This window comes from Atractosteus spatula, chromosome 20 (assembly GCF_055471065.1).
Source record: "Atractosteus spatula isolate fAtrSpa1 chromosome 20, fAtrSpa1.hap1, whole genome shotgun sequence".
NCBI classification, from domain to species: Eukaryota; Metazoa; Chordata; class Actinopteri; order Semionotiformes; family Lepisosteidae; genus Atractosteus; species Atractosteus spatula.
In genome coordinates, this window is record NC_142725.1 from 18353409 (window position 1) to 18376904 (window position 23496).

General features: G+C 57.5%; 3 protein-coding genes across 4 annotated transcripts; all 3 read left to right on the top strand.

The window, feature by feature from the left end:
* Positions 1-87: 87 nt before the first annotated feature.
* On the top strand, positions 88-11007 carry fbxo42 (F-box protein 42). 2 transcript variants are annotated; one of them, XM_088938418.1, is made up of 10 exons: positions 88-408; positions 4703-5005; positions 5092-5208; positions 5626-5760; positions 5857-6010; positions 6371-6481; positions 6598-6694; positions 7021-7077; positions 7170-7286; positions 7381-11007. In XM_088938418.1, exons 2-10 carry the CDS (start codon positions 4708-4710, stop codon positions 8368-8370), a joined length of 2076 nt encoding a protein of 691 aa, XP_088794544.1. In that variant the 5' UTR covers positions 88-408; positions 4703-4707; the 3' UTR covers positions 8371-11007. The 2 variants fall into 2 exon arrangements, with proteins under 2 accessions (XP_088794544.1, XP_088794543.1); XM_088938417.1 differs by lacking the exon at positions 88-408 and adding an exon at positions 4045-4550.
* Positions 11008-12666: 1659 nt separating this feature from the next.
* Positions 12667-17704, top strand: slc25a34 (solute carrier family 25 member 34). The gene is made up of 5 exons (XM_088938320.1): positions 12667-13668; positions 13936-14001; positions 15544-15696; positions 16172-16306; positions 16665-17704. The coding sequence occupies exons 1-5, from the start codon at positions 13249-13251 to the stop codon at positions 16851-16853; spliced, it is 963 nt and encodes a 320-aa protein (XP_088794446.1). The 5' UTR covers positions 12667-13248; the 3' UTR covers positions 16854-17704.
* A 1686-nt stretch (positions 17705-19390) lies between these two features.
* On the top strand, positions 19391-22800 carry tmem82 (transmembrane protein 82). Its single transcript, XM_088938283.1, has 6 exons — positions 19391-19750; positions 19855-19927; positions 21237-21414; positions 21675-22086; positions 22159-22346; positions 22484-22800. The coding sequence occupies exons 1-6, from the start codon at positions 19660-19662 to the stop codon at positions 22592-22594; spliced, it is 1053 nt and encodes a 350-aa protein (XP_088794409.1). The 5' UTR covers positions 19391-19659; the 3' UTR covers positions 22595-22800.
* Positions 22801-23496: the final 696 nt, after the last annotated feature.

Consider the following 23496-nt stretch of genomic DNA (forward strand, 5'->3'; position numbering starts at 1 on the left):
CGGGCGCGTTCACATCCCCTGTACGAGCTCGCCCCCGGCGCGGCCGTGAGCGAGGCGTGCGCGTCTCCCGGCTGGGGCGCGCGGAATGGTGATGCTGCTGAGGAGGAAGATGGCGGCGGAGTGGAGTCTGGAGAGCTGTTGCGGGCACTGAGGCAGCGAGAGAGACACCGGAGAGAAAGGAAGGGATACAATAAAGGCACGCCAGCGACCACAGACACCGCAGCCCAGTCACCGCCTCCGGCAAACCGGCGTCAGGAGCGCTCGCTGCCCTCGCAGGCTCTTCGGGGGAGCCGAGAGGGACCTCAGGAGTCCCCGGTCCGAGGCGCCTGGGAGCTGGGAGGAGACTCGCCGAGCAGCCGGCGGAGGGAGAGGCTGAGCCACACCGGGGAGCCGCGGCCTGGAGAGGAGGTAAGCAGGATTGGGTGTTGCGCCAGGACCCCTCCTCAGCCCCGCCAGTCCGGTACCGCCGCGGCCGGCCGGGCTGCTGAGCCCCCCGGAGACCCCGCTCACTGACGGCCTTGGTCGTTATCGACCGCGCACTGCATCATCATCATCATCATAATCATTTCCACCGTCCGCCGACAGTGACCTGGGCTGTTCGGGGTGCGAGCTGTCTCCTGGGTGGACAATGGCAAACGGCGCCGAGTTGACTTCGCTGCGCTTCACGGTCCACAGCCTCGTCCTCCAGAGCTGCTGTGGTGGACATAGCTGCTGGTTAAATTACACCCGCTGCTAGCTTTCTCTTCCTCTGAGAGGAGTTGTTTTTGTCCCTGGTGTGATAAGTCGATGCTCCTTCCCACCAGACAGGTGGTACAATGAGGGCGTTTGCTTCTGGTATAAACGCATTTCAGCTCCCTTAGGCGCGCAGGTCGGTCCAGCTCCCTCTGGCTGCCTTGGCGGACATACCCTGGGGTCCAGTGTGCGGCTGTTCCTCGAGGCCAGGAAGCAGGCGAGTTAGCGGGGGTCGGTGTTCACTGCCCGAGGGGGTGTGGGGCAGGAGCTCTGCCCGTGGGACGCGGACAGACGCGCCAAAGGGCTCTGATACCTGTGCGAGCGCACAGCTAGCGACACTCTGATATTGCCTCCACCAGCACTGAAACAGGCTCGGAGACCTTGACGTGCAGGCAGACAGGGTCCATGGGCACCCGTCTCTCTGGATCTGGGGCTGCCCCCAGGGTAGACTGAGGCTGAGCGCTCTGGGTGCAAGTGAAGCGCTGCTGTGGCACCTAGTGGATAAAACTGAGCTGGAGGCTGTATGTAGGAAATGCAGTTTGTTTTCTAATTGACATTGTAGTTTTGAGACAATGCCTGAAGTAGATCAGATTGCTGTGAGAATGGAGTCTGATCTGTACAGAGTTGACCTCACTATAACAACCCTTATCACCCCTGTGAGTTGCTGTTCACAAAGTACACTGCACAGGGACTGTAGCTCCTAGTGTAACAGGACTGTCCTACTGTACAGGGACTGTAGCTCCTAGTGTAACAGGACTGTCCTACTGTACAGGGACTGTAGCTCCCAGTGTAACAGGACTGTCCTACTGTACAGGGACTGTAGCTCCTAGTGTAACAGGACTGTCCTACTGTACTGGGACTGTAGCTCCTAGTGTAACAGGACTGGTCTGATGTACTGGGACTGGAGCTCCTAGTGTAACAGGACTGGTCTGCTGTACTGGGACTGGAGCTCCTAGTGTAACAGGACTGTCCTACTGTACTGGGACTGTAGCCCCTATTGGAACAGGACTGGTCTGCTGTACTGGGACTGTAGCCCCTATTGGAACAGGACTGGTCTGCTGTACTGGGAATGTAGCCCCTATTGGAACAGGACTGGTCTGCTGTACTGGGACTGTAGCCCCTTTTGGAACAGGACTGGTCTGCTGTACTGGGACTGTAGCCCCTATTGGAACAGGACTGGTCTGCTGTACTAAGACTGTAGCCCCTATTGGAACAGGACTGTTCTACTGTACTGGGACTGTAGCTCCTATTGGAATAGGACTGATCTGCTGTACTGGGACTGTAGCTCCTATTGGAACAGGACTGGTCTGCTGTACTGGGACTGTAGCCCCTATTGGAACAGGACTGTTCTACTGTACTGGGACTGTAGCTCCTATTGGAACAGGACTGGTCTGCTGTACTGGAACTGTAGCCCCTATTGGAACAGGACTGGTCTGCTGTACTGGAACTGTAGCCCCTATTGGAACAGGACTTTTCTACTATCACGGGACTATATAAACACAAATTTGCCTGTTTCAGATACTTTTTACTTTTAAGTCATTACATTTTTAAATGCTGCATTTTGTATCTATGAAGGTGGCCTGAAATGTCAAGTCAGCACTTTTGTTGTACAGTTTGCAATGGAAACCAGCAAAGCTTCAAGAGAAGCCGAGCTGGATGAGCCTGCTGGGAGAATGTCGTGCCAGGGCAGCAGGGTGATCGCTGGAGAGTCACCATCACGTTCCATCATCTTTAATTAGCAAATGGCCTTGGCTCAGCGTGTGAGTGCTGAAGGGTTTTTCTGTGGCCCCCGGAGTCTGAAGTTCGGTCAGCCGGTTTTGCTTTACTTACCGATAGCCGTTAACCAAGATGACTCTCGGTGAGATCGCTGTGTGAGCTGACATGTTTCCGATGTGTCTTCCCGAGCTCTTCCATCGGCGCCCCGCTGGTTTACTTACTGTCGCCTGTGCAGAGCGAAACGGATCAGAACCACACAGTTGGGCACTTCTAGGTTTGAAGACCCCTCCCACCCGCAGAGCACACCTGTTATACTGGTCTTTGTGAGAATCTGTTCCTCACAAGTGTGGCAGTGCCTGTGTGCGCGCGCACACACGCACACACGCGCACACGCGCACACACGCGCACACACGCACACACACGCACACACACACACACACACACACACACACACACGCTAGTGTGACTGGAGAGCTGGTACCCCAGCAGTGTACACACACACACACACCCGCTGGTGTGACTGGAGTGCTGGTACCCCAGCAGTGTACACACACACACACACACACACCGCTGGTGTGACTGGAGTGCTGGTACCCCAGCAGTGTACACGCGCGCACACACACACACTGGTGTGACTGGAGAGCTGGTACCCCAGCAGTGCGCACGCGCGCACACACACGCACACACTGGTGTGACTGGAGAGCTGGTACCCCAGTAGTGCACGCGCGCACACACACACAAACACTGGTGTGACTGGAGAGCTGGTACCCCAGCAGTGCGCACGCGCGCACACACATGCACACACACGCACACACTGGTGTGACTGGAGAGCTGGTACCCCAGCAGTGCGCACACACACACACACACTGGTGTGACTGGAGAGCTGGTACCCCAGCAGTGCGCACGCGCGCACACACACACACACACACACACACACACACACTGGTGTGACTGGAGAGCTGGTACCCCAGCAGTGCGCGCGCGCGCGCACACACACACACACACACACACACACACACACACACACACACTGGTGTGACTGGAGAGCTGGTACCCCAGCAGTGCGCACGCGCACACACACACACACACACACACACAGGTGTGACTGGAGAGCTGGTACCCCAGCAGTGCGCACGCGCGCACACACACACACCCGCTGGTGTGACTGGAGAGCTGGTACCCCAGCAGTGCGCGCGCGCACACACACACACACACACACACACACACACACACACACACAGACACACACACACACACACAGGTGTGACTGGAGAGCTGGTACCCCAGCAGTGCGTGGGGAGGGGATGTTGACAGGGCTCAGGAGGTGTGAGCAGGTCTGGGTGTCGGTTGGTGCCGTTTGTCACCAGCTGAGAGGGCTTTGAAGAGTTCGCACCTCACTGCAGCGGTGCGGGGGACAGGCGGCTCGCTGTGCGCTTGCCTGGGGAACGGAGCCGCGTGTGGGGAGGCCCTGGGGCCCGGCGGAGCTGCCTGGCAGGCCCGGAGAGTCGGGTTTCTCCTGGCTCGAGACCAGGCTGTCATTGATCTGGCTCAGTGTGTGTGCGTGCGGGGCAGGGGGGCGGCTGTGATCTGCTCTCCTGGGCTGGTTTTAAACATGCGTCACGGGTTCTGGCACCTTCACTCCTGCTGACGTCCGGGCTGCATATCAAATGCCTTTCCTTCAGAGCTGGGCGGCGAGATGACTGGGGGTCCGCCTTGCGAGTGCAGCTCGGGGGGCACTCGCGCACACAGGAGCCTCTCGTCTGCAGGATCCCGGAGCACCAGGCCCGAGTCTCCCCCGCTGTCCTCTGGCTCCCTGGCGCTGCAGAAACGCGAGCCCTGCCCTGCGGCCTGCTGGTCAGCTGGCATCAGCACTTTGAGCAGCAGTGATGACTGTGCAGCTCCAGGCAGGCAGTGTAGGGCGTCCTGCTGTTCCGATCGGCAGCGTCGGGGAGCTACCAGCTGCAAGAGGCTGTCTGTCCTGTCTGGCGGACGTCATTGTTGAGAGCTAGCTCATTTCGGAAACCTGGGGGCTTCGGTCGCTGTGCCTATGTTTTGGAGGAGTGCCGTGGGCTGCTGGGGCAGGGCTGAGTCGTGGCGCCAGGGTGAGAGCAGCCCTGCTGTGCCTTCATCCCCCCCTCCATCTCCCCCTGCTGCCCCTCTCTCTCTCCTTTCTGCCTCCCTCCCCTTTCCCAGGATTTGCTCCGCTCCTCGTGGCTCGGGACTGACCCCCCTTCTCTCTCTCTCTCTCCGGCAGCAGCCATGGCTTGCTCGTCTGACAGCGAGGACGATGGCTTCGTTGCCATGGACACGGAGGAGGCGGCGGGCGGGGCTGCGGGGGTGGTGCGGGGGCCGGCAGAGGGCCGCATGGAGCAGGATGGGGAGCCAGCCCGGGGCGGGGCAGCGCCGGAGCCGGATGGCGAGGGGCCCCCCCGGGCGGAGCAGGCCATGGGCGAGCTGCCGGAGGAGGTGCTGGAGTACATCCTGTCCTTCCTGTCCCCCTACCAGGAGCACAAGACGGCCGCGCTGGTCTGCAAGCAGTGGTACCGGCTCATCAAGGGTGAGGCGGCGCGGGCCGGGCGCTCCACCGGGTCGGGTGCGTATCTGGGTCCGCGCCTGAACCCGTCTCTCTCCCGCTCTCCCCAGGTGTGGCCCACCAGTGCTACCACGGCTTCCTGAGGGCAGTGCAGGAGGGCAACATTCAGTGGGAGAGCCGCACCTACCCCTACCCTGGGACTCCCATCACACAGCGCTTCTCTCACAGTACGGACCCTGTCGCTCACTCTCACCTGCACTTCCTCTCCCTTTCTCTGTGTCCACAGTCAGGGGCTGTGTGTCCCCGTCTCCTGACGGAGCCCCGTGCACAGCGCAGTGATCCAGCTCCAGGGCTATATGAGAGCTGTACCTCTTGCTGAATGTGTAATACTTTCTGCTTTGTTTTGACTAAATTTGTGTGGACTTAATTTAAATGTTACATTTTTTTTCTGCTGTACATTCTGGAGCATGAGAGCCTGCAAGTAGAGACACCTGGAGTGGATCAGACTGCTGTGCACTGGGGGTCTGACTGACAGCACTGTAAAGCCTTGAGTGGATCAGGCTGCTGTGCACTGGGGGTCTGATTGCCATGCCTGGTAGTATCTGTGATATGTGAATGTGTGTGATATGTGTCGCGTGTTCCAGGTGCGTGTTACTATGACAGCAACCAGTCCATGTACGTGTTTGGGGGCTGCACTCAGAGCAGCTGCAACGCCGCCTTCAACGACCTCTGGAGACTTGACCTCAACAGCAAGGAGTGGATCCGGCCGCTGGCGTCAGGTGGGCACACTGCTGGGCACTGCCGGCTGCTCGGGGCCGGTCCTCTCTCTGCTGACAGCTGCCCCCTTTGCTGACCCCTGCCCTCCCTTGACTCAGGTTCCTACCCCTCCCCGAAGGCTGGGGCCACTCTGGTGGTGTACCGGGACCTGCTGGTTCTGTTCGGGGGCTGGACCCGGCCCAGCCCGTACCCCCTGCACCAGCCCGAGAGGTTCTTCGATGAGATTCACACGTACTCCCCCTCCAAGAACTGGTGAGAGACGGGAGGGGCTGCTCTCCGTGGCAACAGGGGAGAGGGGGAGGGGTTTGGGGGTGTTGTCGGTGGAGGGGTGTGAGGGTGTCAGTCTGGGGGTGTGGTCTCTGTAGGGGAGTACGCTGGGGGCTGTGTCCCCGCAGTCGGTGTCATCGGTGGAGGGGTGTGAGGGGGTGTGGTCGCTGCAGGGGTGTAGTGGGTCAGGTCTCAAGACTGGAGGAGAGATGGAGGGGAAGATGATGTCGAGTTGCTTGAAAGAGAAAACTCAGTAGCAGATCGTCACATCTGAGAAGCTTGGCTCTCTCTCCACCCCTGCTGCTCCCCTCACTCCTCCCCCTTGCTCTCCTGGTCCCTCTGCAGGTGGAACTGCATCGTGACGACTCACGGCCCGCCCCCCATGGCAGGCCACTCGTCCTCCGTGATCGGGAGCAGAATGGTGGTGTTTGGGGGGTCGCTGGGGTCCCGGCAGATGTGAGTAACCCTCAACCCCCTACTCCCCCCCCCCAGCGCTGTTCCCCCTGTTTGATGTGGACTGCAACCCCGGGCCTGTCGCTGACTCCTCACCGTTGCCTCTCTGTGTCTCGCAGGAGCAACGAGGTCTGGGTGCTGGACCTGGAGCAGTGGTCGTGGTCCAAGCCGGCCGTCGCAGGCCCCGCCCCTCACCCGCGGGGGGGTCAGTCCCAGGTGAGCGGACCCCTTCACAGATCGCTACTTTAATTGGAAAACCATCGGCAGCTCTCGCAGGAATCGGGCTCTTTGTATCCCTGGCAATCTCCTGGCTTTACAAAGGCTGCTTTGTAACCCTGTAACTGTGTAACAGTGATGCAAGGAGGTGCTGCAGCTCCCTTTTAAAGCTCTGTATGTCCCCATTGATGAGCTGTGACATTTCAAACGCTGCTCTGCTGTCGCCAAGGACATCAGCGTTTGTCAGGATGCAGTGAAGCCCGTCCTGCTCAGCCCTGTTTTTCTCGGCAGCACTTCTAGTCCAACAGTCTTGTTCCTTGTCTCAGATCGTGATGGACGACGAGACCCTGCTGATCCTGGGAGGCTGCGGCGGCCCCAACGCGGTGAGTGCCGAGCGGTCCGGCCACGCCGCGCCAACCGCGAGTTTCCCTGTCCAGCGCCCTCTGACCCTGCTGCCTCTGTCCGTCTTTCCCAGCTGCTGAAGGACGCCTGGCTGCTGCACATGGGCGCCTCCCCCTGGTCGTGGCAGCAGCTGCGAGTGGAGAACGAGGAGCATGGCGCCCCGGAGCTCTGGTGCCACCCTGCCTGCCGGGTATGACCCGTCGCGCTCAGCCCGGCTCTGTAGTGTCAAACACCTCTGGACCGTGTTCGAATGCGAGTAACCCCCCGTCCTGCTCTGTCTCCAGGTGGGCCAGTGTGTGGTGGTGTTCAGCCAGGCCCCCAGCGGCCGCGCCCCGCTCAGCCCCAGCCTGAACTCGCGGCCCTCTCCTATCAGCGCCACGCCCCCCTCGCTGGCGCCCGAGCAGCGCGAGCTGCGGCCCCAGTCCCCGGTGCGAGGGCTGGGCGAGGAGGCGCCCTGCGTCAACGGCCGCTGGGGCACGCTCCGGCCGCGTGCGCAGAGGCAGGGCGGGGCCGGGGGCGGGCGGGAGGGCAGCCCCTCCCCCTCCCGCGGCGCGGACAGCCCCCCCACCCTCAACGGCTCCTGCTCCTCGGCTGGCAGCAGCCCGGCACAGGCCGGCTCGCCGGGGACTCCCAGCGCGGTGGAGGGATACGAGTTTCGGAGCAGGACTGGCACCGACGCCCACCCGCGGGCGCTGGACTACGGCTGGGATCCCAAGTCGGCGCTCCCGGAGTGCCCCACCCCCGAGCAGACCAACGGGCTGCACACGCCACCGCCCCAGAGCGCGGCGCGGACGCCCCCGGGCGCGGTGTCCCCCGGCGCGCTGCGGAGGGGCCTGGAGGCCGTCAAGGCCCTCTCCACGGCTCCTTCCTCTTCCTCTCCGCATGGGGGCGTGGCCACGGCCTCCAGTCCGCCCCCTCCTGCCCCGCCCCCGGCCGCGGTCGACGGACACTCCATCCCTCCAATCGCGCGGCGGCTGGGCCACCACCCCCCCCAGTCGCTCAACGTGGGCAAGCCGCTGTACCAGAGCCTCAACTGCAAGCCCATGCAGATGTACGTCCTGGACATTTCCCGGGCCAAGGAGAGCGGGACGGTGGCCTGGAAGGTTTTCGGGGGAGGGAGCAGCTCGGTGGTGGGGCCCCCCGAGACCAGCCTTCACACGGTCGTCCAGGGCAGGGGGGAGCTGATCATTTTCGGGGGGTTGATGGACAAGAAGCAGAACGTGAAGTATTACCCCAAAACCAACGCCTTGTATTTTGTGCGCGCCAAGAGATAATACAGCTGGAGAGAGACGGACTGACCGACTCGCCCCCAGCGAGCGTTTGGGGGTGTTGGAGGGGGAGCAGTCGCTGACCCCCACTTTCTCTCTGCTTGTTTACGTGCACCACTCCTCCTTCCTCTTCCTCCTGCTGTCTTGTACAATAAAGGGAGCCCTGTGTGGGGGCAGACCGGACAGAGTCCAGCTCCTAGCTGCTGTGCCCCTCTCCGCCATCGCCCTGTGCCCCGGTGTGGGGTCGGGGGAGGTGGGGGGATCACCCTCCCTCTCCCTGTGGGGGCAGGTGGGGTCTCATGGCGGTGGGCATCTGCTCTGTCCCTCTGCAGACCAGCGGGAGGGGCGGGGGCTGAGTTCTGGGACGGGTGGGGGGGGGGGGTGATCTCTCTCTGTTTACAATGAAGGTTTGAGAGTCTGTGTGTGTGTGTGCGCGCGCGCGCATGAGTGTGTCTTTATGGGCTCTGAGGGGGTGTCAGGTGGAGAAGTGGGAGGGGTGTTCTGGAGCGAGGAGGGGGAGGTTGGTATGGTTTGCAACACGGAAATGAAGAATACGAAATGGCGATGTGACCTGGAGGTTTCTGGGAGTGTGATGGGAGGGCAGACACCCCTCTGCTACAGTATGGGGGTGCAGTGGGAGGAGGGGAGATCCAAGTGATCCTGTTTCCTGAGGGTATCTTTGCTGCCTTGTGTTTCAGCTGGTGATGTGACCAAGATTACATAAATAAAAACTCATGAAGGATTAAAACCACGGTCACCGTTCTGATCAAGTGTGATTTCAAGCAGTGGCGCTGCGGCGTGGGCGAGCCCCGTCCACTGGGGACAGTGTGTTAAACACAAGTAGCTGTGTTAAGTGATGGTGGGGGCTGGCGAGGCCAGTGAAGGCTGGGAACTGTCCAATGAGACTAACAGCACACGCCTGCCTTCTGTACACACAGGCTCCCAGGGGCATGCTGGGACAAAGTGGAGCATCAGAGGCTATGGCCAGCAAGGGTCTGTTCAGATCACCTCGCTCCCTGCGCCAGTGAGGCTGAGCGATCCCAGGACCTGATATACCTGCTTCTTGATGGGTCCCCTGGGCGCAGACTTTAAAGAGTATCTGGGCAGCTTGTTCCAGACTCCTACTGCTCTTAGTGTAAAGACGTGCCTTCTGTTTTGGGTTGGTGGTAAGGGCAATTGGTCACATATGGCATTACTTAATGCTCAGTTAATAAACAGTGAAGTAAATCTGTAATAAATTTTGCTTGTTTTTGGTTAATGGCTACAGACTGAGTGAAGGATGTCAGTCTGTTAATTGAAGACTTTAACGAGGGGTGAATCCTTAACGATCCTCTGTCTGCGTAGCCTGTTATGCGAAGCTGCCTGAACACTTGCCTAGTGTGTCGGTCAGGAAGCCTGTTAGGACAGCAGCAGTTCAGGAGTGGATGAGGCCTTGTGACCCCTCCTGTTTGCCTGGCTTCAAGTAGCTCAGTGACCCAAGAGTCCCGTCAAGCTGATTTGTAAAGGGCTCCACAGAATCGGCTTCAGAGACCCGTTTAAGGAGCTGGTTCAAGACTCCAATAGCTCTCTGTGTAAAGTGCCTCTTGTTTTCTGTCCTGCGCTCATATCCCTGAGCTCCTGCTGTTGCTGGTTGGAGGAGGTGCTGAGGTGGCTGTGAATATCTGCTCCCCAGGGGAGGTCAGGTGTTTCAGCTGCTTGTTGTGACAGTTTCATGTCTTAGTTTTTAGTTGCCTGAGCCCGTACCCTCATTTAACACGTTGTGGGTTTGAAGCCTGTTTTTTTTCTTGTTGATTTCTGCATGCTCTTCTGTTGAGGTCTCTCTTGTGGTAAGGGGGAGGGGGGGGGGTTCCCCCAGGGTGGTGCAGCTCGGGCTTCACCGCTGCTGTGGTGCCCTCCCAGCCTGCAGCAGCTCCTCGCCCTCCCAGCCTGCCCTGCAGCAGTGCGGGCCCTGGGCACCTGGGAACCTGCCAGGGGGCAGCCTGTGCCCGGCGCTCTGATCGGCGCGGTCTCTCTCCGCTGCTGTATCTGTGTAAGGGTTCGGGACGGTGCCGACACACCAGGCTGACTCGGAAACCCCAGCCCAGTCTGCCCTGTCCGCTCATGACAGGCAGTCGTGCCGCAGTCCCTCTCTGTGCCAGGAGTGTGGGGGACGGCCCTGACTCTCCAAGGATAGAAGGGTCCCTGTGTTAACAGATTTGTATTTGGGTCTTTCTGCTCATTTGGCATCACTGCTTTGGGATTCATAGATGATGGTGCCTGAATGTCCTGAATTTTTTTTTTTATCTCCACCTGTATCTGTCCCCTTGTCCCCTCCCCGTTACCTGTCCCTGCCTCTTCCTCTCCCCCTGTCCGTCTGCCTCTACCTCTCCCCTTGTCCCTGTCCCTGCCTCTTCCTCTCCTCCTGTCCCTGTCTGCCTCTTCCTCTCCCCCTGTCACCTGTCCCCTGTCCCTGCCTCTTCCTCTCCCCTTGTCCCCAGTCCACATACATTCAGCTGTCTGCCCTGTTAATGGGAGTGAAGTGCAGTTTGTGACTGGCAGTTTTTAAGTGTTACTGGTCAGAAGTGTTGTTGGCCGGGCCGTATTCATATCATCCTTGGTTGGTTGTTCATGTTTTTTTTTCATTAAAAGTATCTTTTTAATTAACAAGTGAGCTGTTGTTTTATTACACTGCCCTGGTGATATTGGTCTGTTCACCAGTTCCAGTCTGGCGTTGCTGCTGTAAGGGAGCCTGTCGCCCCGTGTGCGTGGTTTCGGAACGAGGTGGGTCAGTCGCACCCCAACAGCGGTGAGCGGCCGATCCGCAGGAGTCTTCAGTCTTGCAGGCGGGTGGCTGGTGTGCTCTACGCCCACACTGCGCACAGCTGGAGCTGCCAGCTGGACTCGTGTCTGCCAAGCGCCTGCGCCCCAACAGCAACAAGGGCCACAGCTCAGTGGTGTCCCATCAACCCTCAGCTCCCACCATTCCTCCAATTTGACTGCCCAGAGGGTCCCAGCTGGCCGTCTCTGGAAAGATCACCCTGAAACTGCCCCAGCACTGCAGCCAGGAGGTCTGATCCAGACACCCGCCACCCTCTGTGTAAAGGTCTTCCTATCCCTGATTAGCTGAACCTTTTAATTTCCTTTTGTCTCATGGTCTGGGTATCTTACAGGTAACTATATCGATAAAAAAACTGAATCTTAATCAGTGAAAGATCATAAGAAAAAACCCTATAGATATTTCCATTTGAGAAAATATTTTAATTGATTATTCAACTACTCCGTTTGGAACAAAACCCCAAGCTGCAGGATCCTGGTTCAGCTCTTGTGTTACCCAGGAGAATAGCGCCCCTCTGTGAAAGCCACTGTACTGACCTCAGCTGTCCACTGGGTGGCGCAGGAGTCCGAGTTGGGCTGGGATGCAGTGGGCAGGCAGGCAAAGGCACTTCTGACACCTGAAAAAAGATCGATTCATCTTTTCATCATCTCTCAGTCTTTTACCATGAATATATATTTAAATATTAACAAAATATATTTTAAAATGAATTCTATATATTTATAATAGTCATGCTGCTGCCTTACAGCTCAGCAGTGTGTGAGGTGTGTGTCTCTGTGTGGATGCAGTATGAGTGTGTGTGTCTCTGTGTGGATGCAGTATGAGTGTGTGCGTGTAGTCTGTGTAGATCCAGTATGAGTGTGTGTGTCTCTGTGTGGATGCAGTATGAGTGTGTGCGTGTAGTCTTTGTGGATGCAGTTTGAGTGTGTGTGTCTCTGTGTGGATGCAGTATGAGTGTGTGTCTCTGTGTGGATGCAGTATGAGTGTGTATGTAGTCTGTGTGTGTGTCTCTGTGTGGATGAGTGGCTGTGTGTTTTGTGCGCAGAGGGACCGATTCCTCTGGACAGGTGCGTGATGGCTGTAGAAGCCAGAGATGAGCAGGGATGTGAAGGACTGTTTGTGTGATGGTGTGTGTTTGTGTTTGTCAAGGAGACTCCAGCTGGAGGGACATTTACATGATAATAACAACAGGAGGGGTGAGGGGAGCTGCTACAGCTCCGGTTTCAGATCCTCTGTGGACATTGCTGACGTTCCAGGCATAACCCTTCCCGTTTCCTCCGAGAGAGAGCGCAGCGCCAACCCTCGCTCTGTTTACTCCTGACCTTTTACCCAGAGAAACCTTTAGTTCCCCCTGAGGGGAGAGGGGGGCATGGGCTAAGCCTCATTGGCTGAGGGGAAGGGGGTAGGTGAGGAGCGGAGAACCTCATTGGCTAGCGGCGGGGTGGGGGCGGGGCTCGGTCGCAGGAGAGGTCTGCTGGAGCTCATGTTCCCACTGACTGGGGCCGAGGTGCCTGCGAGCAGCTCCTCCCAGCGACCCGCCTGCGCGGACGAGGCTGTGCCGGCAGCCAGGGCTCGGAGCAGAGTCCGGGCGTCCCTGACAGAGACCCAGCCTGTGCCAGGCGCCAGCGCCGAGGCACATCTGATACCACGTTGCCACGCCAACCGGGCTGTTTTGGCACCTGAACCTCAACTTGAACAAGAAGAGAGTCGCTCCGTCACTCCGTCGCTGTGCCCCGGGCTCACGGATCAGAACCTGACCGGTCCAGAACCAGGGCACTTTACTCAACTGGGATGAACCTGAACTGACGTTACCGTCTCGGAATGATTGATGATAATGACTGACATTAGGAACAGCACTTGAGGTTCTTGTCTGTCTTCCTGGCTCAGAACAAGCCAGGGAGAACCGCTGGGAAGAGATTTCTCGCGGGCTTCTTAATCTACACTGGTGTGGACTGGGCTGTGTGGGATTACTGGGACGGACTGGAGGGGGCCGGACAGGAGAGAGGCTCTGTTCCCGCAGCTGTGAGCACTGGACCCCAGGGAGCAGGAGTAGGCGCCCGCTGTCCAGGAGGATGGGGGTGCTGCTGCAGTATTCCCGGGAGACCCCTCCCCCGCCCCTGACGCTCTGGCGCCCCCTGGACTTCGCCCTGGGTGCGGCGGCCTGCTGCGGGGCCTGCGTGTTCACCAACCCGCTGGAGGTGGCGAAGACGCGGCTGCAGCTGCAGGGGGAGCTGCGCGCGCGGGGCTCGTACCCGCGGCCGTACCGCGGCGTGCTGCAGGCGCTGTGGGCGGTGGCGCGGGCCGACGGGCTGAGCGGCCTGCAGAAGGGGCTGTCGGTGGGCCTGCTGTACCAGGGCGTGATGAACGGGGTCCGGCTCGGGGTCTACTCCCGCGCGGAGGCCGCGGGCCTCACCCAGCCCCCAGGGGGCAGTCTGGCCACGGGCGCCACCGCAGGGGCCCTGGGAGCGTTCGTGGCCAGCCCCGCCTACCTGGTGAGTGACTGCTGCCCCAGGACCCGAGTGACAGGGTGCTGTGTGTGTGTGTGTGTGTGTGTGTGTGTGCGCTCGCATTGCGTCACGGGGCATCAACAGTGCTGAAGTATTCGTGCCTCCCTCCTCCCTCTCTTGGGGTAACTCACACTGGTCCCTCCAGCACACGGGTCTGCCTGGTGCCTGGTGATGGGTTTGGTGCCCCAGCCCGGAGGGGAGGGAGGGCGCAGCAGGCGGGTGCTGACGCAGAGTGCGCTGTCTGTGTTCCAGGTGAAGACGCAGCTCCAGGCCCAGACTGTGGCTGCCGTCGCCGTGGGCCACCAGCACAACCACCAGGTGAGAGGGGTGGAGAGAACAGAGGACACACAGTTAGAGCTGCTGCCAACAACACGCAGCCAGTCTGCCCAGATAGCCCCCTGCGCTTTAGTACTTCAGCAGCTAATGATCCCAGTGCATCATCTTCAGCAACGTGCCTGGGCTGCCTGTTCCAGACTCCCGCTACCCGTTGTGTAGAGTAGTGCCTCCTGTTCCGGGTTTAAATGCACTTTGTGCCTCATACTTCTGTCAGGAGCCCTCTTGGTCATGAAGAGGCTGATTTCAGATGGAAGGAATAAGGCACGAGTGACTCAGAAAGATAAGTATATTATTTCAACAGAACATGAGATTCTGAAATGGTCAACTGGTTGCAGTGTAAATATTTGTGTCTTTCCTGGCTGAGGTGTGCGTGGTGTTTCCAGAGCAGCACCATTGATCTGAGCCAAGCGAGAGGGGTCACGAGGGGGGGAGGGGTAAATGAGGGGCAGAATGAGCAGGGGAGGCCCCACACAGCCCCACACAGCTCCACACTGCCCCACACAGACCCACACTGCCCCACACTGCTCCACACTGCCCCACACAGCTCCACACAGCTCCACACTGCCCCACACAGACCCACACTGCCCCACACTGCTCCACACTGCCCCACACAGCTCCACACAGCTCCACACTGCCCCACACAGACCCACACTGCCCCACACAGCCCCACACTGCCCCACCCAGACTCACACAGCCCCACACAGCCCCACACAGACCCACACAGCTCCACACTGCCCCACACAGCCCCACACTGCCCCCACACTGCCCCACCCAGACTCACCCAGACTCACACAGCCCCACACAGCCCCACACAGCTCCACACAGCTCCACACAGACCCACACAGCTCCACACAGACCCACACAGCTCCTGAGGCATTGCACAAACTCAACACACCCTCCCTTGTTTTGAGGGATTTCTGTTGCTGTCTGTGTGTGTCTTCTAGCCCAGCGCCCAGTCAGCCCCTGCAGCTCTTTGTCTCTCAGGCAGGGCTGAGCAGTGAGCTGCTGAGTCAGGAGTCTGCACTGGCCCTGGGTGGGTGTCAGCTGACCAATCAGCACCCACACTCCTGTTTTGAAACAGCAACACCTCCCAGCAGAACTTCACAGGACGAGCAGGCAGATGATATGGGGAAATCTGCTCAGCACAAACAGAGCAGAAAGAGCACTCAGCCCCTCTGTGTCAGGAAGTGAGGTCTGGTCAGTAATACAGCCTGTCCACCACAGCGGAGTGAGGTCTGGTCAGTAATACAGCCTGTCCACCACAGTGGAGTGAGGTCTGGTCAGTAAGACAGCCTGTCCATCACAGGGGAGTGAGGACCGGTCAGTAAGACAGCCTGTCCATCACAGTAGTGTGAGGTCTGGTCAGTAAGACAGCCTGTCCATCACAGGGGAGTGAGGACTGGTCATTAAGACAGCCTGTCCATCACAGGGGTGTGAGGTCTGGTCAGTAAGACAGCCTGTCCCTTTGTCTCGGACACAGCTAAGTATTGAACCCCTGTCCTCTCTCCTGTGCCTCTCTGTCAGGGCGTGTCCAGTGCGTTTGCCAGTATCTACCGCAGCCAGGGCCTGCTGGGCCTGTGGCGGGGGGTGGGCGGCGCTGTGCCCAGGGTCATGGTGGGGTCAGCCGCCCAGCTCGCCACCTTCAGCGGAGCCAAGGAGTGGGTCAGCCAGCAGCAGGTAGGGAAGAGGAGGGCTGTCTGTCCGGGTCAGGATCAGGCCAGTTCCTGTCCGGCAGACACCCTGACCGAGGCGCTCCAGCAGTCTCTGCCATTACTGGACCCCCAGTACTTTAATTACCGAATTCAGCCTTAACTGCTGAATTGGATCAGGTGCTAAAGATCAGCTCTTGCCTGGCTGGGACAGACCTACAGTGGAACCGACTGGAAGAGGCCAGTTTGGCTGCCCCTGCCCCTGACCGCAGGGTCAAACAGACCCAGGGGCAGAATGGAGTGAGTCTCACAGTCCTCCCCCTCTAAATTCAAATCAAATCAATTCAATTCAACAGCTTTATTGCATGACCGAAGAATTACAGTGTTGCCAAAGCATATACAATTAACACCACATCTACAGACATTTACAATACAGACACATCATAAGACATTTACATACAACATGTGGAGCATGACTGAGAAACAGCCTCTCTCTGTTGCAGTGGTACAGTCCAGACAGCTGGCTGGTGGCCCTCACAGCCGCCATGATCAGCAGCGTCTCCGTGGCGATTGCCATGACACCCTTCGACGTCATCAGTACTCGACTTTACAACCAGCCGGTGGACAAACAGGGAAGGGTGAGTGTGGGCGTCTCTAGGAGACAACAGAGTCTGTGTGTCTCTAAGACACGAGGGTGTCTATGAGTCTCTAGGAGACCACAGAGTCTGTGTGTCTCTAAGACACGAGGGTGTCTGTGAGTCTCTAGGAGACCACAGAGTCTGTGTGTCTCTAAGACACGAGGGTGTCTATGAGTCTCTAGGAGACTATAGAGTCTTCCTTGAAAAAAGCACCTGCTCAGACGGTCAAAATGAAATTGTCCCAAGTGTGTAAAAAACGCTGGTTTGAGGGCGCCGACTGCAACTCTCCAGGAGCTGGGCTGGCTGGCTGGGGACTGGATGCTGTCTGACGTTCTTTCTGCTCCTTGCTCTCCCGCAGGGCTGTCTTTACAGGGGGTTCCTGGACTGCCTGGCAAAGGTGTGCCGGACAGAGAGCCCCCTGGGCCTGTACAAGGGCATTGGGCCGGCCTTCGTCCGCCTGGGGCCCCACACTGTGCTGAGCATGCTGTTCTGGGACCTGCTGCGGAGGCAGACCTGTCCACACCAGCGCAGCCGGGGGCAGAACTGAGGGCGGCGCCGCAGGGCGGGGCCAGGGGTGGGGTGAGAACTGACAGGGGTGTGGTTAGTGCTAATACGCGAGAGGGTGTGGTTTCTTGAGGGCCTGTGATTCGCTGAAGGGCACAGATGTGGTTAGCTTAGGGGGTGTGGCTAAAACACTCCAGTTGTTATTTTGACTGCATGTCTTAAACTCAGGTTTCAGGGTTACTTATATTACTGTGTATTTCACTAACAGTTAAAACACACACACAAGCCGGTAGGTCAGGATTGCATTGCCCTTTGGATTACTGTATTTGCCATGAAGATTCTTTCACAGAGTGTCACGAAGCACAGATCTTCGATGGCTTTTGTACAGCTCCTGCCTGATGATTCATAAACAATTTGTACAGTAGTTGTCTATGCAATGTTATTAAAAAAAGAAACATTCAGTAAGTACTAGTGGGTTCTTTACAAAACCCTCTACCTGGAGTGGATCAGACCGCTGTGCACTCGGAGTCAGACTGACTGTAAAACCTAAAGAGATTGCTGTGTACTGCTGTGCGTATAACTAATAACACTGTAAAACCTGAGTGGATCTGCGAGCTGAGCCTTGGTAGTCAGATTCTCAACAAGCTCAGCTCGCAGGACATGAGTCTCAGTATCTGGGGCCAAAGAGCTTTGCTCTCTGTCTGAGCTCCTGGTGCAGAGCTGCTGTCTGTGTTTCTATTCTCTTGCCCCGGGGGGGGGGGGGTCTATCTGGGCTCGTCACCTGAGAGCCAGTGTCCTGAGGCAGAATGAGCCACATCCGATTCTCCGCTACTTGTCTTGTTGTTGTTTGTTAGAAAAAAAATAGTTTTAATAAACTGAAGCCGCAGTGAGAAAGCTGTTATTGTCTTCAGTGTGAAATGGACACACTCCTCCTGTGAGGCTGGAGAGCAAGAGAAACCTGCAGCTAAAACAGAGTGAGAGGCGAAGGAGAGAGAGGGCATCGCAACGAGAGGAGAGGAGCGCTCTGACCGTCTGACCGCTGTGGCTGTTAGTAGCTGACTGATCCCAGAAACTCCTTCAGCTGTTACTTTCAGGAGGCCCAGGGTGTCAGCAAGGCTGCCTGTTCCACACTCCTACAACCCTCTGTGTAAAGAAGAGAAGCCTCCTTTCCTCAGTGTTCATGTGTTTCTGCTTCGATAGTGAAGAGGTTCGCCCTGTTCTTGACTTCTGTATCTTTGAGGGTTCTGAATCATTTGATCAGATCCCTTAGAACCTGTCCATTCATGACTAAAGAGATTAACTTCCTTTAGCGTATCAACATATCGGTGAGACTCCCTTCAGACTAAAGAGACTAATTTCCTCCAGCCTGTCAGTGAAGATCGTTTCTTTACATCCAGGAATTACATAGTCAATCTTCTCTGGACTGATTCTATGGCAAGAATATAATTTCTATTACATGGTGATCAAAATTCAGTTCAGTTCAGCTTGTTGTCACATGCAGAAGTGCAATGAAATGCTTATTTACATGTAAGCTCTTCATGCCTTTCTGCTCCTATAACACTGACCAGAGAGAAGAGGGGAGAACAGCAAGAAACCAGGATAACTGGTGTCCTGAGCGATACTCCCAGCCTTCCTGAGACAGCGAGCAGTAAAAATGTCCACAGTACAGGGGAGCTGTACTCCAGTGATGGACTGGGCTAATCTGACCACCCCCTGTGACACCCTCTGGTCAGACATCGAGCTGCTGCCAAACCACACTGTAACCCCACATGTGAGCACACTCTCAATAGCGCACCTGTGAAACGCAGTAAGGACAAATCTTCAACTGTCTGAGGAAGTAAAGGCGCTGTTGTGCCTTCTTTGAAGCTCCAGTTACATGCTGGGACCACGTTAAATCATTAGTGATGAAGGCACCCAGGAACTTGAGCTGCTCACCATCTCTACAGCCGCCCCATTGCTGTGAACAGGGGTGTGGTCCCACCCTGCCTTCTATAACCGATGACCAACTCTTGAGGGAGAGATTATTGTCAAGGCACACTCCTGCAGCGTCATCAGCACATGCTGTTCTGAATAATAATAATAATAATAATATATACACTTCTATAGCATTTTTCTGGACACTCCACTCAAAGCACTTTACAGGTAATGGGGATCCCCTCCACCAGCACCAATGTGCAGCCCCACCTGGATGATACAACAGCAGCCATAGTGCACCAGTACCCTCCCCACACACCAGCTCTCAGTGGGGAGAGCAGAGATCTCACTGGAGTGTTATAAAATGTTAAGGGTACGAGCTAAACTGTATCACCAGGAAGCCAAGACGCTGTATCTCGGGAACGAGAGCAGCACAAACGCTACTTTCAACGGCACCAACCGGCACAACCGCAGCACTAACGAATAAGGTGGGTTTCATCGTTTGTGCCGTCTTCATGGGGGGACAGCTTCACGGGGCTACCTCAGACGTGTGGAGTCGAGTGATTAAAATCAGAGCAGATTCGGACAGCGGCTGTACACACTACCACCCACGAGGCGGCGCTGTTGATCCCGTTTCGGTATAAACTTTTTATCAGGCGACGCTAAAGATATAATTTAATCTTGTGACACTGTTTTTATACCGTTTGTGTGGGGATCGCATTCAGTGTATTTCACAAGCAGTGATTTTTTTGGTTTCACTATACGTCGTCCGTGCGTTCGCCGGCGGCTCCATCGATCTGATTGATTAGTTCTCGGCCGTATCGAGGCTCTCTCCCGCTCGCGGGCGGCGGTGACCTTTGAAACCCCGGCGCGCACGCCGGCTGCCATTTCTCTCCGCACCTGCGCTCCGTCCGGCGCCGTGTGTCGCGGCAGGAATGCTGTCCGTCCTGCGGTCCTGGCTGCCCGCTCTCCCCGGCGTGTCGTGGCTGTCGCCCGGCACCGCCACGCTAGACTCGCTGCTGCAGGGTAAGAGCTCGCCCCCCCCCCGGGGTCCGGCCGCCGCTCACTTCCGCCTCCGCCGCGCGCGGGGGCCTGGCCCGCGACCCACCGGCGTGTCTGTTTCCCGACAGGGCTGGTGGGCGCGTGCGGGATCTCGGTGCTGTGTAACCTGCTGCGCGTGCACGCGTTCATCAAGGGCTTCAGGTGAGCCGCCTGTCCAGAGCTGGACGCGCCTGCAGTGACCCCTGGAAGGGTCATCGCGTCTGAAGGGCCACATCGTCATCGGCATGGCCAGAGTGTGAGACTGTCCAGAGTGAAACTGACCAGTGAGACTGTCCAGAGTGTGGTGCTCCAGTGTACTGAGAGCTGGACCGGAGAATCCGGTCAGTAGTTCACTGGAGTAGTTTCTGCAATGTGTGCGGGGTGACAGTGTGTCTGTAGTTCACTGGAGTTGCTCTCTGCTCTGTGTGCATGGTGACAGTGTGTCTGTAGTTCACTGGAGTAGCTCTCTGCTCTGTGTGCAGGGTGACAGTGTGTCTGTAGTTCACTGGAGTAGCTCTCTGCTCTGTGTGCGGGGTGACAGTGTGTCTGTAGTTCACTGGAGTAGCTCTCTGCTCTGTGTGCAGAGTGACAGTGTGTCTGTAGTTCACTGCAGTAGCTCTCTGCTCTGTGTGCAGGGTGACAGTGTCTGTAGTTCACTGGAGTAGCTCTCTGCTCTGTGTGCAGGGTGACAGTGTGTCTGTAGTTCACTGGAGTAGCTCTCTGCTCTGTGTGCGGGGTGACAGTGTGTCTGTAGTTCACTGGAGTAGCTCTCTGCTCTGTGTGCAGGGTGACAGTGTGTCTGTAGTTCACTGGAGTAGCTCTCTGCTCTGTGTGCGGGGTGACAGTGTGTCTGTAGTTCACTGGAGTAGCTCTCTGCTCTGTGTGCAGAGTGACAGTGTGTCTGTAGTTCACTGCAGTAGCTCTCTGCTCTGTGTGCAGGGTGACAGTGTGTCTGTAGTTCACTGGAGTAGCTCTCTGCTCTGTGTGCAGGGTGACAGTGTGTCTGTAGTTCACTGGAGTAGCTCTCTGCTCTGTGTGCGGGGTGACAGTGTGTCTGTAGTTCACTGGAGTAGCTCTCTGCTCTGTGTGCAGGGTGACAGTGTGTCTGTAGTTCACTGGAGTTGCTCTCTGCTCTGTGCGGGGTGACAGTGTGTCTGTAGTTCACTGGAGTAGCTCTCTGCTCTGTGTGCAGGGTGACAGTGTGTCTGTAGTTCACTGGAGTAGCTCTCTGCTCTGTGTGCGGGGTGACAGTGTGTCTGTAGTTCACTGGAGTAGCTCTCTGCTCTGTGTGCAGAGTGACAGTGTGTCTGTAGTTCACTGGAGTAGCTCTCTGCTCTGTGTGCGGGGTGACAGTGTGTCTGCAGGATCCCTCAGTCCTGCAGTAACCTGCTGCTGTTGCCAGAGCCCTGCAGCTGGTAAAACCTGGACTGGATCAGACTGCTCTTCACTGGGAGTCTCTGTGCTTTTGCAGTGACCCGGGCCGGGCCGGTGGAGACCGGGTGCAGTTGCACAGGAGAGGCGGGCTCGGGGAGGCAGTTCAGCTGTGGGTTCTGACAGCGGTGCTGGGTGTGGTGGGTTCCCGGGTCGCTGCGCTGGTGGTGCTGGAGTTCTCACTGCGGGCCGTTTCTGCAAGACTGATGGCAGTGCCGGTGAGTCACACACACTGAACACTGTCACTGAACACTGGTCTGCTGAGACTGACACTGAACGCTGACACTGAACTCTGGCCTGCTGAACACAGGCACTCTGAACACTGATGAACTGAACAGTGACACTGAACACTGGCACACTGACAGTGCTTGACACTCTGCTGTACTGAATCAGTGATGCAAAGCAGCTGATTGAATTCAGTCTAATAAAGCGCAGAATTGAATTAAGACTCATCGCAGTGCCAACTCTCTGCCTGCAGGAGGCCCTCCACAGCAGCCAGCTGCTGGTGCTGTGCCAGTTCTCCCTGGGCTGCGCGCTGACCTGCAGCCTCAGCTTCCTCCAGGAGGGGGCGCCGCAGAGCACCCTGAGCCTGGCGCTGAGCGCTGGGCTGGCAGGGCTGCTGTGCTGGCACACGAGCTCGCTGTGGGGGCACGTGGGCACGATGTACAAGCTGCACAGCTCCCAGCGGTACTGCGGGGTGTGCGTCACGCTTCTGACCTGGTCCCACGCCATCCCGGGCCTGCTGCGCCGCGCCCTCGCCCTCGCCTTCCTGGTGGCGGCCGTTGCCGCCTTGTCCCTGATCAACCGCGACTTCCTGTCCGCGGCCGACGCCCTGAGGTTCTGGACTCCCCTGACGATCTGCTACACCTTGCTGGTCATCTACATGCAAGGTGAGGGGGGGGGCGGCCGGGGGGGCGCACGCTTCTGCGTCTTTTACTGACCGTCTCTCCCCTCCCTCTCAGAGGAGCAGCAGCACCGCCCTGGTGGCCAGGCCGTGTTCCAGACCGTGGTGGTGCGGCTCGGGGGGCTGCTGGTCCTGATGCTGACGGTCGGTCGCTGGGGCGACGTGCTGCACATCCTGGTGTGCTTCCTGGGGGAGGGGTGCTGCCTGCTGCGGGCCTGGGACCTGCTGACAGCCCACCAGACACAGGTCCGCCCCCCCGCACTCCTGTTCCCTGAACTCACACTCCCCGGACAGGACATCAGGCTCCGGCCGGGTGCGGCGAACGGGCGCATCGTCACCAGCGGTATGGTGGCATGAGGTTCACCCCCTGTTTCTGTCTGTAGGAGGCTGAGCTCGGCCCCACCAGGGGCTCCCCAGGGCCCAGGAAGGAGGGCGTCTGCTTGAGAGGCTGCCCTGAAGTCGCCCAGGCCAGCAGAAAAGATAAGGACCTGTAGCGGCCCTGAGGAGACTGCCTGAGCTGAGCCCTGCTGGCTCCCAGTCTACCAACATTGAGCACACCCGCTGGGACCAAGAGACTTGAGCCTTTAGGCGGAGACTTTTCTATCTTGTTTAATTCATGTACTTAAACTTTATACACCTTCTTGCCAGCAGAAAGCACTGTTGCAGCAGGGAGAGAAGGGAGAGGAGAGGGAGGGAAAAAGATAGAGAAAGTCATACATTGAGATAACTGGTGATGGAGTAAAGGAATGAAGACTGCCCCCTACTGGCTGACCGGCATACAGGCAGTGTGCTGGTTTTTGACAGTGCAGTAGCAAGAGTTGCCACCAGAGGGCTCCAGATCGACATTTTCTCTGGACCTTGAGACCGCTGCTCACAAGCCAGTACATCCAGTATTTTACACTTCAGATCAATCCTCCTCAAATTATTTCAGTTTAAATTGTGTACATATTATTTTGACAATGATCAGGGCGCTATTGCTTTTGTTGGTGTGTCAGTCTGGTATTTGTCTGTAAGTCGGTCAGAGTTGGATTGGCTCTCTTCATCTCCCTCTCTTCCTCGGTGTCTGTCCTTGTGTGCGTCTTACTGTCCCCTAACTCCCCACTGTCTGTTCTCACAGTGTTCCCACTGTTCCAGGACTGTTTTCACCCTGCATGGAGTTTGGTGTAATAAATAATATGAGAATGAAAGAAGGAAGCTGCGCACAGATACAGAAATACAAATGTGAGCATGAGTGTGCGTGTGCGTGTGCGTGTGCGTGTGCGTGTGCGTGTGTGTGTTTGCACAGACTCTTTTGCAACAGCTCTGCCCTCTGATCCCTTATCACCTCTGCCCTGTTCTTTGCTGATTGTATCTGTAGGGAGTCACTTCTGTTGTTTTTCAAAGGTGGAGATAAATT

Bases quoted from the DNA above. Each gene is read 5' to 3' on its own strand.
- slc25a34 (XM_088938320.1), top strand. From the start codon at position 13,249: ATGGGGGTGCTGCTGCAGTATTCCCGGGAGACCCCTCCCCCGCCCCTG. The intron at 15,697-16,171 runs GTAGGGAAGAGG...TCTCTGTTGCAG, and splicing joins AGTGGGTCAGCCAGCAGCAG to TGGTACAGTCCAGACAGCTG. The intron at 16,307-16,664 runs GTGAGTGTGGGC...GCTCTCCCGCAG, and splicing joins CGGTGGACAAACAGGGAAGG to GGCTGTCTTTACAGGGGGTT.
- tmem82 (XM_088938283.1), top strand. From the start codon at position 19,660: ATGCTGTCCGTCCTGCGGTCCTGGCTGCCCGCTCTCCCCGGCGTGTCG. The intron at 19,751-19,854 runs GTAAGAGCTCGC...GTTTCCCGACAG, and splicing joins GCTAGACTCGCTGCTGCAGG to GGCTGGTGGGCGCGTGCGGG. The intron at 19,928-21,236 runs GTGAGCCGCCTG...GTGCTTTTGCAG, and splicing joins GCGTTCATCAAGGGCTTCAG to TGACCCGGGCCGGGCCGGTG.
- fbxo42 (XM_088938417.1), top strand. From the start codon at position 4,496: ATGTTTTGGAGGAGTGCCGTGGGCTGCTGGGGCAGGGCTGAGTCGTGG. The intron at 4,551-4,702 runs GTGAGAGCAGCC...TCTCTCCGGCAG, and splicing joins GGCTGAGTCGTGGCGCCAGG to CAGCCATGGCTTGCTCGTCT. The intron at 7,287-7,380 runs GTATGACCCGTC...CTCTGTCTCCAG, and splicing joins GGTGCCACCCTGCCTGCCGG to GTGGGCCAGTGTGTGGTGGT.